Below are 15,607 nucleotides of genomic sequence, written 5' to 3' on the forward strand. Positions count from 1 at the left end.
GAGAACTTGGTATTCTTGATCCTAAAAACTTGGATTGATTAACTTCTTGCACTATATTCTTGCATTTATCTTGCTATCTAGCTTAGAGGCATAGCACATATGGGGATAGTCATCGTACCATGTCTTGGTATGATGCATACCTATGTGTGCAACATAAATAGACCCAATGTCATTATATGGACCCAAGCATGTCTCTTCGCGGTCACATGACATTTGCGCTTTCACATAGGGGGAGTAATCCCCCGCCCCTCATTGAGCCTTCATTACAAATTGATTTGACTATATAAGGCCAAATGATCTTATTGCAAAAATCATTCCAAAATGACTTATGATTCTTGATATACACTTCGAATCATGCCCATTGTTGCTATTCACATCTTGTTTGGATTTTCTCTCCAATGGGTATGCCTAGAGAACTTTGTGTTTCCAACCCCATGTCTATGCTCATCTCATCATCATCTATCTATCTATATGTACATGTCATCATTTGAGCACTCACACACATTACACAAAGCATAGGGGCAAAAACGAGGCAAAATTAGGAAACTCTGGGCTGGCCGGTCCCTGGTCCGGTTGGGCCGGGTCCCTGACCGGATGGTCCGGTTGACCGGTCGGAAACCGGAGTGTGGGCCGGGTCAGCCGGTCACCAGCCCGGTCTGACCGGACTCTCGACCGGTCGCGCCGCCACCTATATATTGGGGACGGGATACCCCTTGGGGTCTTCTTCCCCATTGTTCCCCAATCTCCAACCTCCATGGCCGGCGCCCTGACCTTCTCCACCACAACCTAGGTCCTTCCCACCACTAGTTTCTCCCCAAACTTCACCCAACCGTAGATCGGGGTCTCTCAAGCTTCTTCACCAAGGGATTTGGTCTTTCTCGCGTTTGCTTGGAAGATCTTGGGGATTTGGTCCTCAAGCCCTCTCCACGTGTTCTTCTTGCTCTCTTGGGCAACAAGGACAATGTCATCGGGTAAATTTCCCTTCCATTCCCTCTTCTTCTTGATTTCCCTCTCCCATTGTCACATGTTGAGGAAAGTTGAGAAAAGTTAGGGTTAGGGTTTGTAAAGTCCTCATGCCTTTAGAGTGTCTCACACCACAATGCACTTCTTCACTACATTGCTATAGTCTATATTCAAGTTTATGAGCTTTTGCATGGTTTTGTGGTAGAAAATCTGGGCACATCATCACAACTCGACATACCCGGTCACTCGGCCGGTCGACCGGCCGCTCAACCGGCCGGCCCGGTGCATGGCCCGGTCAACCGGTCGGAAACTGGCCAGTCCGGTCTGCTGTCCGGTTTGATCGGCCTCTGCGCCGAGCTGCCCAGTTTTCGCACAATTTCATCACTACACTTGAATATATGCTATGCTCTCTTGGTTTCTCTCTTACTGATGACATGTACACTTACCCCACTGCTATCCTTGCTCTATTTTCTCATTCACAGATAGTTGGAGTGGTGAGCCACCACGTGGCGGTGCTTCCAAGAGAGGAAGGACCGATCCTCCTCGTCGTTCTAGTAGCCGCGTTCCTCCTCAAGCTCGGCGAGGTACTGACGGTGGTAGCTCAGTTGGGGGTAGAACCAAGTCTGTTGCTACCAAGCACAAGGATAAGCAAGTTGTCCACGAGGATGATGAGGTAGTGCCAACCATGAATGTTGGGCTTGCAAACCGTCTTGAGTGGCAGGAATGGAGGACAGTCAATCCGTATCGCTTTAAGGAGCCAACTTACACTCGTTCGGACGGGGCATTCGGACCAACACACAAGCAGCCCTCCGGGAGGGTTTCTATGATTCTCATGAGTTTATGAAGCATGGTAATATTGTATCACCCAAGGCCATCAATCCCGACGAGCTTGCCCCGCATGAAGCCACAAAGTACCGTTTTGTGGTTCAAACCTTGAAGAGTCTGGGATTGTATGACCTCGTGTGCCTCAAGCCGGATGATACCCAAGATGATCCCACCTTTTGTCCCCTCCTTGTCCGCCAGTTTCACTGCACCGTCTACTTTCATGATGATGAGGACCGCACCCTCACCTGGATGACCGGCAAGACGAAGTACTCATGCTCCTACTCTCAGTTCCGTGCAGCCATGGGTTGTGGTGATGAAAGTAATCCCGGATACAGGATTCATTCACGGTCCAGGCTTACAAAGGGTGACATCTCTTTCTGCTATCCTGCTAACCCTACACCTGGACCTCCCACTATCTCTGGGATGTACTACTCCTATCTGGTACTTGCCAAGCTGTTCCGTGAGAACCTCATCAGCAAGTCTGGCGACCACAGTGAAGTCCGGAACTATCACCTCAACTTGATGTACTATTGTCATCCCGACAGGGTAAGGAAGATTGATGGCTGTGATCTAATCTACTGTGAACTGAGGAGAGCCATTATGGACCGCATGACTCCTAACTACGCCCAGTATGTTCAGCGGCTCATCAACTACATTGTTCCCGCTCCTCGGAACGCTCGTGGTGAACGAGTCATCATGGACCTTTTCAGGTTTCCCATTCAGGAGGCAACTCGTCCAGACATTCCTTCCATGATGCCCACCTCTGAGCGCCGCTCCAAGGCACACCATGATCATGATGCTAGCTCCAGTCACTCTCGGCGCTCCCAGCATGGGGCTGCTCGTTTCTTCACATGCATGTTCCAAATGTGCAAGAACAGCAATGATGTTGCACATCGGACTCTTTCTATGACTCGGGAGACACGGAGGCGCCGGAATGAATTCATGGCCTCAAGGAACCACCCTGTTCCTCCTCCCGGACCCGAGATGGAGCCTGTGGTAGCTCCTCGGTGGGAGATGCCTCTTCTTACCGATGAGATGCTTCAGAACTTCGACTACTCCGTGTACGCTCATGGTGCTCTTCCTACTAGGACTGCTCGTGCTCCCACTCCTACTGCTGAGGATGCTGATGATGATGCGGGTGATGATGATGATGCGGCTGATGATGATGCACGCGAGAGCTCCTCCTCGCTTGGGTTTGGTCACTACTGATGGGTACGCTAGCATCTCTCCTCTTTTCTTCGCCTTTTTGGTGTTCCGATGCCAAAGGGGGAGAAGAGAGTAGAGTCTAGGACCACGGGGTTCTTTGAGTGCCATAAGCCATGGGAGTTGCCTTATTTGGATTTTATATGGCTTGTGCTTGTTTACTTTGAGTTTTTCAAGAACCATTTGCTATTTCCAACTATTCATGTATGGATGTGTATGGACGACTATTATGTGTGCTACTCTATGTTAGGATGTTTATGTGTGCTATGCTTATATATCTTGATATGCACATCTCCATACCATGCTTGTTTCCTAAAGATATTGGGGGAGCTTCTCATGTTTCACAAATGGTGCACTTTGCATTCAAACGCAAATTCTCCAAGTGCACACATTATGGGGGAGCTTTCGTAATATCTTATATGGAATCAAGGTTTAGAGCTTATCATAATATCTATTTGTGACTCTAGCTCGGTTTGTCATCGTATACCAAAAAGGGGGAGATTGTAAGGGTATTTCACCCTTATCCATTATTTTGGTAACGATGACACCGTGCTAAAGTATTTGGCCTAATATGTTTATAAGGATAATCTCAGGTATTAGGCAATGAGGCGTAAATGGTGTATCAAAGGAACAAGAAGGCTAAAGGAGACCCCCCATTTCAACAACAAACAAAAAGGGGTTACAGGAGAAATCCGGTCACCTGCCCGGTCCAACCGGGCCTGCAACCGGCCTGTCCGGCGTGCTGGCCGGTCGACCGGTCGGAAACCGGGCTCCAACGGAGGAACCAGCAGGTCCGGTCTGTGGCCCGGTCGACCGGGCTCCTGACCGGCGGGTCCGGCGCCCCGTCCGGTCGACCGCTCGGAAACCGGGCAGCAACCGGGCACCAACCGGAGAAGCGCCGGGACGACGCAAAGGTGCTCCGGTCACCGGTCCGGTCCGACCGGCCTCACGACCGGGCTGTCCGGTCTGTGGTCCGGTCTGACCGGGTTTGTCGGGAAGAATGCTGAGGTGGCAAGTGGCAACGGCCAGATTTTGAAGAACACTATAAATACCCCTTCTTCTACCTTAGAAGGGTTAGGCAACATACTATAAACTGTTCTTGAGCTCTCTCTCTCTTACTCCATTGCTAGAAACACCAAAAGCCTCAGATCTCCCTCCTCCTCCACCCAAACTCAAATCCCTCCGGGGAATCATTAGAGGAGGACCCGATCTACCGTTCTACCAAGCCAAATCTCATTCCCCTTGTATTCATTGAGAAGCTCTGCTTCCTAGGGTTCCTTGGAAACCCTAGGTGGGCAAGAGGAGTCCGGAAGCATCCGGGTCGTGGATTTGCTCCGGGCAAGATTGTGAAGGTTTGGAGGCTACCTCAAAGTCTACCACAAGTGAGTGAGCTATTCCTTCGTGGGATAGGCTCCGGAGAATAGGGTGAGCCTTCGTGGCGCGGGGAATCCTTCGTGGGACCTCCACTCCTCCAAACGTGATGTACCTTGTTGCAAAGCAAGGGAACACGGGAATACATCCTCGTCTCCGCGTGCTATCGGTTATCTCTAACCGAACTCCTTACTTGTGATTTAACTGCCTGTGAGAGCCTTCGTGCTTGAGTTAGTTGTATCCTCATATAGGTTGCTTCACCTAGTTTGCATTAGGCTCATCTTTATATTCCGCAAAGCCTAACATTGCAAAGAAAGAATTAAAATTTGTAGAAACCTATTCACCCCCCCTCTAGGTTTACCATCTCTATACTTTCACCAAGTCCTAGCGCTGATCATATACAAAACTCAAGGAAACACACAGAAAGGCGATAAATATGGCAATGCAACTATATGGATGAAAAATGTTGCAATGCATTCGAGAGACACTAGCAAAGCTCAACGGAACAGGCGCAAGATTGCTCAACTACAGGTGCAAAAAAGTAAACTAGGCCTTCACTTGATCTTACTGACACTTCACTTTTTCTCTTCACTTTTTTTATCACACGCATCAATGTAGCTCTTTTTGTTTCTTTTCTATTTATGCTTTTTTATGACTCTACTCCTTATAACACGGCCAACAGCAATTGCAAAGCACCAAAAACCTAATGAGCAGCATGTCGAGCGGTAAAACTAGTCTCCTTTAGGAAAGTACCTAGTCATGTATATCGAAAGGTTATGTCTACGGTTCAAAGATTAAGCAAACTGTATGCTATATGGACTCGGAGTGATAAACAATATGAAAAACGACCTACGACATACAATTGTGTCGCGGCAGAGAAACTGGCAGAAATCGTGCCACGGCAGAGCTCACGGTCCTTCTGCTTTTATAGCAAAATTATTATTTTTCGTTGAATAGAGCTATTAGGCTTATACCAAATTTTGGGCCCTCAAAAAAATTAGGCCCTTTGCGGCCGCACACATGTCACTCCTGTTGGCCCGAGCCTGGTGGTGGCAAGTGCAAACCCGTCATGGGCCTAATATGTCTATCATGAAAACATATTACTCCCTCCGTCTCATGAAACACGTTGAAGATTTATCTAAATTTGGATGTGCTAGACACTAAATAACATCTAGATGCATCCAAATTTTAATAAATCTTAAACATGTTTCATGCACGGAGGGAGTACTAAAGAAAAGAGCACCACCTCTATATTGCATTTTGGTGTCCACTTTTATCGTTGTACATATTGGTGGTTCTTGGTTGCCGACACCATAGCACCCAATTTCACATCACTTCTCTTAACGGCACACCATTGTTCTAACGCCAAAAATGAAAGTTTGAATATAAAATAATGAAAAAAATTCAACCGGGTAATGATGATAATGAAGAAATGTGTGACAATATACAAATGCAAAAAATAGTTAAAGGAAAAGCCATCATGGAAACAAAAACTCGTTTTGTATTTTGCAACATATAATACAGCACTCAGGTGCCATGGAGCATAAGCTATGTTGCAAAAGCAAATCTGGAGGGAAATCTTGCAAACCGAGTAAACTTTTTTTCTGGAGCAAATTTTGGAAACCGTTTGAACTCATCTAGAAAAAGAACTTCAGAAACTAAAGCGGGCAATTGTGCTTGGAGTGACATGGCCCATGGGCCAGCCCAATTCATATAGAGCCTTCCGTCGTATTTGCATCGCTTGACCCATCCTTCCGAAGCCCGACGCCGACGCCGTCCGCCGGTGGGAGGACAGAGGAGATGTCGTCGGCGGCAGCGACGGCGGCGCAGCAGCTTCCGCGGTCGGAGTCGCGGACTCTGTCAGGGCACGAGGGCGCGGTGCTGGCCGTGCGCTTCAACCGTGACGGAAACTACTGCCTGAGCTGCGGCAAGGACCGCACCGTCCGCCTCTGGAACCCCCACACCGGCGCCCTAGTCAAGACCTACAAATCCCACGCCCGCGAGGTTCGCGACGTGAACGCGTCCTCGTATGTACCCTAGGGGCACAACCCTGACCTATCCATGTCTCCTGTCTTCCCATCTGATTTGGAGGCGCACGACTGGGGAATTAAGCGTGTGCTTCTGGCCGTCTCTGGATTGCAGGGACAACGCGAAGCTGGTGTCGTGCGGCGCGGACAGGCAGATCTTCTACTGGGACGTTGCCTCCGGCCGCGTCATCCGCAAGTTCCGCGGCCACAATAGCGAGGTATGTATCAGTCGCCGATTTATGGGAATTGTCATATGGTACTGATGCTCACACTAGTGCTGTTAATGAGGGATTGTAGTTATCTCTTATCGATCCACATGAAAATGTCATAACCCAGCAAATTCGATTTCATAGAAGCAAGGCACCGAACACCTTATTTATTTTCTAAATGCTGGTGTTAGTTTAATTGTATAGCAGTTGTTTGTGATTTAATTGAAACACAATATAGTTCAGACCACTGTAGTGCAGTAGTTCTACACGATGTTGGGCACTACTGATTATACGTTGGTGTGTGTGTGTGTCCTGAGCTCTATTCGTTTTACGATTGCTAATGTAACGGTGGTGAATGCTGTAAGTCAAGTACCCTGCAAGCAAGCTGTAAATGATGAACTGTGCACATCGCCGCCCTAATACAATCAATTTCTATAATTCTAATCCTACCCGTGTACAAAGCAGTGCTCCAAAACCATGCTTCTGTGATGGTACTCTTCTAGGCTGTTGTTGAGTTTGCAAGCACTACCATATGTTGACAGTGCTTTATTATTAGGTCCATTGGTGAATATGAATACCTGATAAGGAACATATTTTAATATTATGAGAGAGCTTTGATTCTTGATGACCCGCAATATTTTGCTGAGATATAATCACCAATTCCCCATTCTGCTTCGTGTAGGTCAATTCAGTGAAGTTTAATGAGCACAACACGGTTGTATTGTCAGCTGGTTATGACCGTACGGTGCGTGCGTTTGACTGCAGGTCACAGAGTAGTGATCCAATCCAGGTACTTTCATTTGTTAAAACCATGTGGAATCGTCGTTAGATTCTTTTTCTTAACTTCCCATATACTATGCAGACAATTGATACTTTTCAAGATAGTGTAATGTCAGTCAGTGTGACCAGCACCGAAATAATTGCTGGCAGTGTTGATGGTACTGTCCGAACATTTGACATTCGCATGGGTAGGTAAGTGCATAACTTTTTCCACCCGCTAGTCTCAACTAATTTAAGGTGTGCACTTATGTTTACCAAATGAAACTCTGGGTCTTCCCATTTGTTAAACAAGTAAGTGTTGATCAGATTCTAATCCATTCCGTGATTGGTTCTAAATGGTTTGGCGTTTCATTTCCTTCTTGTGTTAACAGGGAGACTGTTGACAACCTGGGGCATCCTGTCAACTGTATATCGTTGTCAAATGACCGGAATTGCTTGTTGGCTAACTGTTTGGATTCTACTGTGAGGCTTCTTGACAAGTAAGTACCCTTTGGAAGCTGCTAATCAGTTTATACTTTAACACCAAAAGATGCAGGAGAGGCCCCTCTATTTAGCAATCTGGAGAGATTGAGCCCTATTCAGAATTTTATGCAATTAGACTCCCTCTACTTTGTAGAATGATAAAATCAACCCTTGCATTAGTTTTTGTTGGAGTGGCATGTCCGGTAAATTTTTTTAACATGCACTTCCTGTTCCAAATCAGTTATTGCTGGCACATGGGGACTTGAAGTGAGTCTGTCTAGTCCACAACTTCACTTCACTTGATAATGGACATACATGCCGACTCATTTCCCATTTTTCCATATTGAGTCGGACGACCCGTGTGACCTTTCTTACTGCCTTCCACTTCATCCAGTCATCAGAGCTCTTGCTGTCTAATCCGTGCAAACAAATAATTTGTCAGCTGCAGTGTACCTTTGTTGGCACTTTGTGATTGAACCTGCAGTTTCCTCTTCAAATATCTCTTGCAATATTTGAGAAATTACAGTGCAGAATTCAAACAGGCTCATTTTTACTTAATATGCACAAGGTGGCGTCAATTTAACTTGGGTTATGAAACTCAATATCTTCTTGGAAGTTAGCTAGTCAAACAGGCCTTTTTACTTGGTCCTGGGCACAAATGCCCAGCTAATTGAACTTAATGTGGTATTGTTGTGCATCAGAGCATATTTGTGGCTAAATCCTTGCACATCACAGTTTATGAGCCATAGGTTGAAACTTGAGAGTTGGGTCTGAGTGACTACTTGAATGACTTTCTTGTGTTTTTTAGCATCTGCATCATGATGGCTCTGCCTTTTTTTCATCAGCAACAATTTATGCTGTTTTGGGGAGAAACGGGAACTACAAGGTTAGGATCATATATTGATTTTTTGTTTTGAGAGTGATGAGGGGTCACAAAGCTCTGGTATGCATTTTGGTACATGTTTGCACGAATTTCAGCCACATAATCTTTCGATATGAAAACTGATGGAACGTTAGCATTTAGCACCATTGTGGTGAGTGGAGGGGTCGGACCAGTTTCCCATTAGAGGGACCTCACTCCTCTGTTGCCTTCAGCATGCATAACTATTAGTAATCGAATCTACTGGCCTTTGTATTAATTAGGAACTCTGGAGAAATGTTACAAGAGTACAAGGGACATATATGCAAGGTATTACTTGAATAAGTTTCAATTGCACTGTCTATTTCAATACTGCAAAGTAGAAACTTTGTCTCAGTTCATTCTTTGATCTTTTTTATCATTACAAATTGTAGGCCTTCAAGATGGATTGCTGCCTGACCAATGACGATGCGTTTGTTGTCGGTGGATCAGAGGATGGGTTCGTTTTCTTCTGGGAGTTAGTGGACGCACCTATTGTTGCGAGCTTCCGAGCACATAGCTCTGTGGTATCTACTCCTGTTCAAAATTGCATCTTATGCTTCATTGTTTTGCGAATTACTGGTTAACTATGTTTCCATTTGAATTTGAATTTTTATTCTTCATATTTTCTTATGCTAATTGTTCCTTTGGCAGGTCACTAGCGTCAGCTATCACCCAACAAAGACCTGCATGTTGACATCATCTGTCGATGGCACTGTTCGTGTTTGGACTTGAAGATAGAAATAGCTGATGTTTTTGTGTTATCTCTACAAAATGTGCCCGTGGCAGTGTTCTCCATATTATCCATCTATAAAGATGCAAGGGTTCAGAAGGATAAGATATTCATGTAAGTCCTAACCTAATGGGATTTCTGCATTCCTAATAGTCAGGACCATCAAGAGAAGAATGTGTACTCTACTGTAGTCTGCAGGTGATAAGTCCCACATGTATACAGATTCGGTGATAATCCTGTTTTGAAATGATGTAGCTACGATGTTGTAGTAGGTTGGAAATGCTGTAGCTACGATGTTGTAGTAGGTTGGCTTGTGAAAGATATTTTTTTATAATCTCTGTCGAACTGAGTAAAAAAAGACCTGGAATGCCTTGCTATGTTTTATCCTATTGTAAAGGATGAATGGTCTTTAAGCTTGGATGAATGATGATGAAATAATAAGGTTCTGGGACCGTCCCAGTGCGTGCATCCATTGCTAGTTACATGCATGCATGTCAATATGATGGTGAAATGTTTATTAGAATCTTCATAATGAGTTTTAGTTGAGTTATGAAACTCTGCTGTCCCTGATGCACCATTGTTGATGGGGAAATGGTCTGGGTCTAACTGAGCTAGGAACAAGTGGTGAGCCTAGCTCACTTTTTTTTAGACAAGACCATCATTGTTAGCTTTGTTAATTTCAAACACTCCTTCCATCTCATGAAACTTGTCTAAGATTTATCAAAATTTGGATGTAGCAAAATGTTATTTAGTGTCTAGATACATTCAAATTTAGACAAATTTCAGACAACTTTCATGGGACAGAGGGAGTACAATTACATCTTCAACAAGTTTGCTCAAAAGAAAATCAATTCAATTATAGAGATTTTTATCAAGAAAAATAGACCTAGCTATCTTACGAGCAGCTCTGCCAAGCAAATTGTGCTTGATCGTGACATCATGTGTCGGAGTCCTCCTCTAGTTGCATGCTTTGCCTCACCCCTGGCATGCAGTTCACACATGATAAGTTTTCGAGATATGTTGCTGGTGGAACTCTGAGAGTTTGGATTCACAATACGCTTGTGCAGACAGCCAGACACCATGATGTCTCCTTTGTTCAATTGTTACTTGTACACTAAACACCACACACTTATCCAAGGAAAGAGAAGTCTGCATTAAAATTGAATGTCTTCTTTTTGGGGATTTGAACGGAATTTTAGCAGCTGTTGAGTCAAAATTAATATTCCAAACTGATAGTGTAGTGGCATGGTCAGTAAACTTCTGTGCTTCTAGTGTAGCTGGGCACGGTCAGTAAAACTTTCACTTAGATAAAATGGCTAAGTAAAAGGATGCACTAGACAGTAAATTTTTTAGACGTCGGATTGCCACGAAATTACGGATGATGCTAGACTACAGAGAGTTAATGCCACATCTTTAGACAAAGCAAATTAAAGAAACTAGCTACAAAAATGATAAACTAGTATCATCTGACGGCACAAGAACCATCATGTCAGCCTCCAACAAGTAAACCTAAGAGGATAAATCCAATCTAATCTTGATTTTCCTGGCCACGGGCACGTCCTCGCCCACGACCCCGTCCTCTGCCGCTACCCCTCCCTCTGCCACCTTCAGTCCAGAAGAGATTTAAAGTGAGTCACTCATTAATAATCAATAATATTTCTTACATGAAGGCAATGTTCAGAGGGCTGCTCCTTAGAGGTGCATATTAGGAGTGGATGTGAGATTCACACACTTCATGAGCATGAAGCTAAGGGCATATCATTACAGAACAGAAACATGAAATGTAGATCATCACGAAGTGTCCATTTCAGTCATCTATCCTCAGATAAGCAAAAGAACACTATTACCTCCCACTGCAAATACATGTCTTTTAGTCCTTAGTCCTTATTGACATAGTTTTCAAAGCAAGACTTTGACCTATAATTTATGGCAAAGATTTCATAATGAACTAGTACCAACTACCAAGTTACTGGTCCCAGCAAGCCTACATACTTATCTCTTTACTGATTGATGATCAAACAAACAAAAAAATTAGGTTCGCGTATATTCTAGGAAATAAATATTCTTGAGAAGCGAATATTTGATAATCAAGAATCAAAACAACAATACCAATGCTAAGTCAAACTATGCAGTTCTACAAAATAATAGAGTATGTGAACTAACCACGTCCTTGCGGAGGTGGCATGCCTTGATCCATTCCATCGCCACCACCTGATTCTTCTTTCACAAAACCATCATTGTATCCACCACCATAACCCCTTCCAGGCCCAGCATAGCCACGTCTACCTCTTCCACTGCCACCATATCCACGCCCCCCATCCCCATCCGTGTCTTCACCATTGTAATCTGCCCCTCCATTGCTCATAGCTGTAAGCAACAATTCAAAAGCAGATGACATCAGAAGAGCGAAGCTAACAACAATTTGCATTTTCCATGCAGGGTCACCAAGCACAACAGCCAATTATTTGTAGAGTACCTCTTCCACTGCCCCTTCCTCGACGGCCACGCCCTCTTCCACGATCACTTGGTAATGCTTCTGAAAGAGAACACATATTGCAAAGCATGAACTAAAGGAACAAGAGAGAGTACACAGTTATACTCTATTCATGAAAGCATACCTCCTTCTTGATCAAAGTCAATTGGTGGTCTAACTTGGTCATCTGGAATTGGGGGCTGGTAACTACAGAGAACAAGGTAATGCCATATAATGGTTCACTTATATCTATTAGAAATTGCAATGCAATGTATTATTTCAAAAGACGTACAATACAAGATGTAAACCATTCACTAAATAGAATAGATGAAATACCATGACGGGATGGAGAAAATGAAAGCACGCTACTAGTAAGCCGACAAAAAGGGCTCCAAAAGGACAATAATCAACTATGTCATTGCTACACCTTACACAGATGTTTCTTTGTCTTTAACAAACAGGACAGAAGATTTAAATCACGGAAAATTAGACAATCCTTTGTGCTATTAGAGGATACTAGATAAAAATAGTCTAACAGGTTGAGAGTAAAGAACAGAAGGACTGTTGAATAGTTGTGTGACGATGGATGCTGCTGCTAAGCCATCCGTGACTTACCTTGGCACCCATATAGAAAGTAATTGTCGAAGTTGGATATTGGGAACCATGCAAAGTAAAAGATGTCATCTATTTCGAGACGGTGGGCTATATGTTTACAGTAAGGCAAGGTCTAATTCCATGAGTCCTAGTAAAGCAAGCAACAATACTTGATACATCACTGCCCCTGGTAGGAGTAAGTTTTTTTTTAACTGTAAGCCCGAAACATCTCTATCTCGCAAAATGATTGGTATTCAGTAAGACAGCAGACCACGCAATTTGCACATACCCAGGGGAAGACGTGTCCAGTTCCTTCTTCGATAATGTGATTGAGATCAGAGAAACACGTCGAGTAGTTTCAATGCTGCCATATGTATACATGTAATGTCACAAAAAAGCACAGTACCATCCTAGACAAAGGCACAAAGGAAATTATAGTATATTCTTCTTACGGTACTAGGCCCTCTTCCAATGGTTCCCAAGCGTCAGTTATACCAATTGACTCAATTGACGTATTCTGATGGAGGCCAGCAATCCTTCTCTGCTCACAGATGCTTTAGTGAGCAACAAAACTATGACATTTGCAACGACTTAACAGTTATTATAGCAAATCAAATATTTAACCTTAAGAAGTTCCACAATGTCAACAGTCTTGTTTATCGCCCTCCCCATAGCTTTGATGACGATTTCATCTGGTCCATTCTCCTACAAGGAAACGATGGAGGAAGGATAAGTTAAATGATCACACAATCAAATTTGGAGAGAACAATATCGAAAAGATATTAATAATTTTAATCATTAGCTATGAAATTTAAAATAAGAGATTTATCAAAGTTACAATTTTAGGCAAGATATAAATCGAAAAAACCATGCGATCAGGTGGTAGCAGTCATGACCCTTCACAAAAGGAAAAAAAAAAATCCACCAACAGGAACCAACCTATAGTGCTCATGCTGACACCCAAAATAGCAGCAATCTTCGAATAACAGAATATATCACTATGATTAATAACCACTTGTAGGCTACATGTAAGATTAATTTATTGTGAATGAAGATAGAATACATAGTTTTTATGTATTCCAGATACAATGGCTAGTTGATTTCAGGATGGCACACATCAAGGAACCAATTTATTGGTATCATGACATCCTTGAAGATTAGCCTCTCTGCTAAGTTTTTTCAACCATTCAAAGTTAATCTCGGTACATCCTATAATAATTTTAATCATTAGCTATGAAATCTAAAATAAGAGATTTACCAAAGTTACAATTTAGGCAAGAAATAAATTGAAAAGATCATGTGATCAGGTGGTAGCAGTCATGACCGTTCACGAAAGGAAAAAAAAGGTACAAATCCACCAACAGAACCAACCTATAGTGCTCATGTTAACACCAAAAATAGCAGCAATCTTCGAATTACAGAATATATCACTATGATTAATAACCACTTGTAGGCTACATGTCCGATTAATTTATTGTGAATGAAGATAGAACACATAGTTTTTATGTATTCCATACACAACAGCTACTTGATTTAAGGATGGCACACATCAAGCAACCAATTTATTGGTATCATTACATCCTTGAAAATTAGCCTCGCTGCTAAAAAAATTCAACCATTCAAAGGTAATATCGGTACATCCTAGAATAAATAGCTTAGTACTAATTATTAACATAATATGATTGTATGCCATATAAAATTAGTACCACAAAACTATTATTTTGAAAGAAAAGCTGGTACACTACTTTCACTGGGACAATTTAGATACATTTGCCCATATAAGTACTCAAAGCTCAAATTTAACTGCAAATTCTCGAAAATGGCGGATCCACATACATAGGCAAAAAAATACTGAAGTCCCTACATGCTGAAAATTGAGCAGCTGGAGCACATGATCATGGTTATGTTTAATTAATGCTAAATTGGTAATTGTGCGCCAGGAAAACATAAAAGGTACCTTACTTAGCATACATTGGGAGAGAATGAGAGGCTTTTTTGAAAACTAGTTATTACAACAAAAAGAAGGCTGAACCACTAAGCACACGGATACAAACCTAAATAATAAGAAAAAAAGGTAAGATAATAATACATTCCATAGTTAAAGGTTGTCATTGAAGAGCACGATTCTTCTATCCTTACTTCATCAAATAAGAATCAAAACTAAAATTTCAGAGTGTGTAGCTTCATATGGCAAGGTTTTCACTTGAGGCCGACTCAAGAGAACACCAATTACTCTCGAGTTATGAAAACTGTGCTGCGATGGACAAGACACGCACATTATACACTACATTAAGAGTCCTATGATAACATGAAACAAACAAAAAAACGCAAAACAGAGGCCCTAACCGTCGAAACATAGAAATTTTCCTATTCCGATCCCCCACAAACTATAAATATAGTACAGGAACATCTGAGCAGCGCTACTTAACCATAACCTAGTTTACTGCTTTGTGCCCAAAAATAAAATCCCCAATCGGGCGGGCGAATCAGTGGAACAAGCAGAAGAAATCCAGGTGGGAGGAGCGAACCTGGAGCAGGGCGAGCGCGTAGGTGATGTAGTTGCGGGTGCGGCCCTGCGCGGTGATGCGTATCTCGTTGGCGGCGATGGGCGCCTCCTCGTCCCGCGGCTTCTGCACCCTCTGGTATCGATCCATCACCACCAGAAACCCTCGCGAATCCCTCGAGGAAGACGAGCTAGGGTTTCGGGAGCTCGAGCTAGAACGGGAAAAAGGCGCCGGGTTTTGGTTGGGGTTTGGGAGACGAAGACAGCGACAGAGAAGGGGGACGAAGGGCCGGGCAATATAGGAGAGTACACAACGGGGTTTGCTCCGGAGTTGGTTCCAGCAGTCTCCCCGATGAAGCCCGCCAGTCCCGAACAGCGATATTCGGTCACCGCGCCCCGGTTTTTTGGATTTGGCCTTTAATCCATCCAAAAGCTCACGCCATCCCGGTTTTTCAGTCAAGAATTTCGGACGAAACAAAAACGCGTGAAACGTCGAGTGGGCCCGCATTGTGAGCGTTAGAACGGGTAGTTTCCTCCATTTATTTCGTTTTCCCTCCAAAATACGC

The 15,607-nt window shown here is 43.6% G+C and overlaps 2 protein-coding genes across 2 annotated transcripts; one reads left to right on the forward strand and one right to left on the reverse strand.

Annotated features, from left to right (window-relative positions):
• The first annotated feature begins 6,162 nt into the window (after nt 1-6,162).
• On the forward strand, nt 6,163-9,853 carry LOC124690123 (WD repeat domain-containing protein 83-like). The gene is made up of 8 exons (XM_047223556.1): nt 6,163-6,389; nt 6,505-6,607; nt 7,281-7,388; nt 7,461-7,570; nt 7,750-7,857; nt 8,984-9,029; nt 9,134-9,265; nt 9,393-9,853. Exons 1-8 carry the CDS (start codon nt 6,163-6,165, stop codon nt 9,471-9,473), a joined length of 915 nt encoding a protein of 304 aa, XP_047079512.1. The 3' UTR covers nt 9,474-9,853.
• Nucleotides 9,854-10,800: 947 nt separating this feature from the next.
• LOC124687272 (ribonuclease P protein subunit p25-like) lies at nt 10,801-15,336 on the reverse strand. Its single transcript, XM_047221066.1, has 8 exons — nt 15,067-15,336; nt 13,163-13,243; nt 12,991-13,079; nt 12,828-12,902; nt 12,090-12,151; nt 11,948-12,007; nt 11,635-11,838; nt 10,801-11,076 (listed from the first exon to the last, which is right to left on the reverse strand). Exons 1-8 carry the CDS (start codon nt 15,190-15,192, stop codon nt 11,000-11,002), a joined length of 774 nt encoding a protein of 257 aa, XP_047077022.1. The 5' UTR covers nt 15,193-15,336; the 3' UTR covers nt 10,801-10,999.
• Nucleotides 15,337-15,607: the final 271 nt, after the last annotated feature.

Source organism: Lolium rigidum, chromosome 2, assembly GCF_022539505.1.
Source record: "Lolium rigidum isolate FL_2022 chromosome 2, APGP_CSIRO_Lrig_0.1, whole genome shotgun sequence".
NCBI lineage: Eukaryota > Viridiplantae > Streptophyta > Magnoliopsida > Poales > Poaceae > Lolium > Lolium rigidum.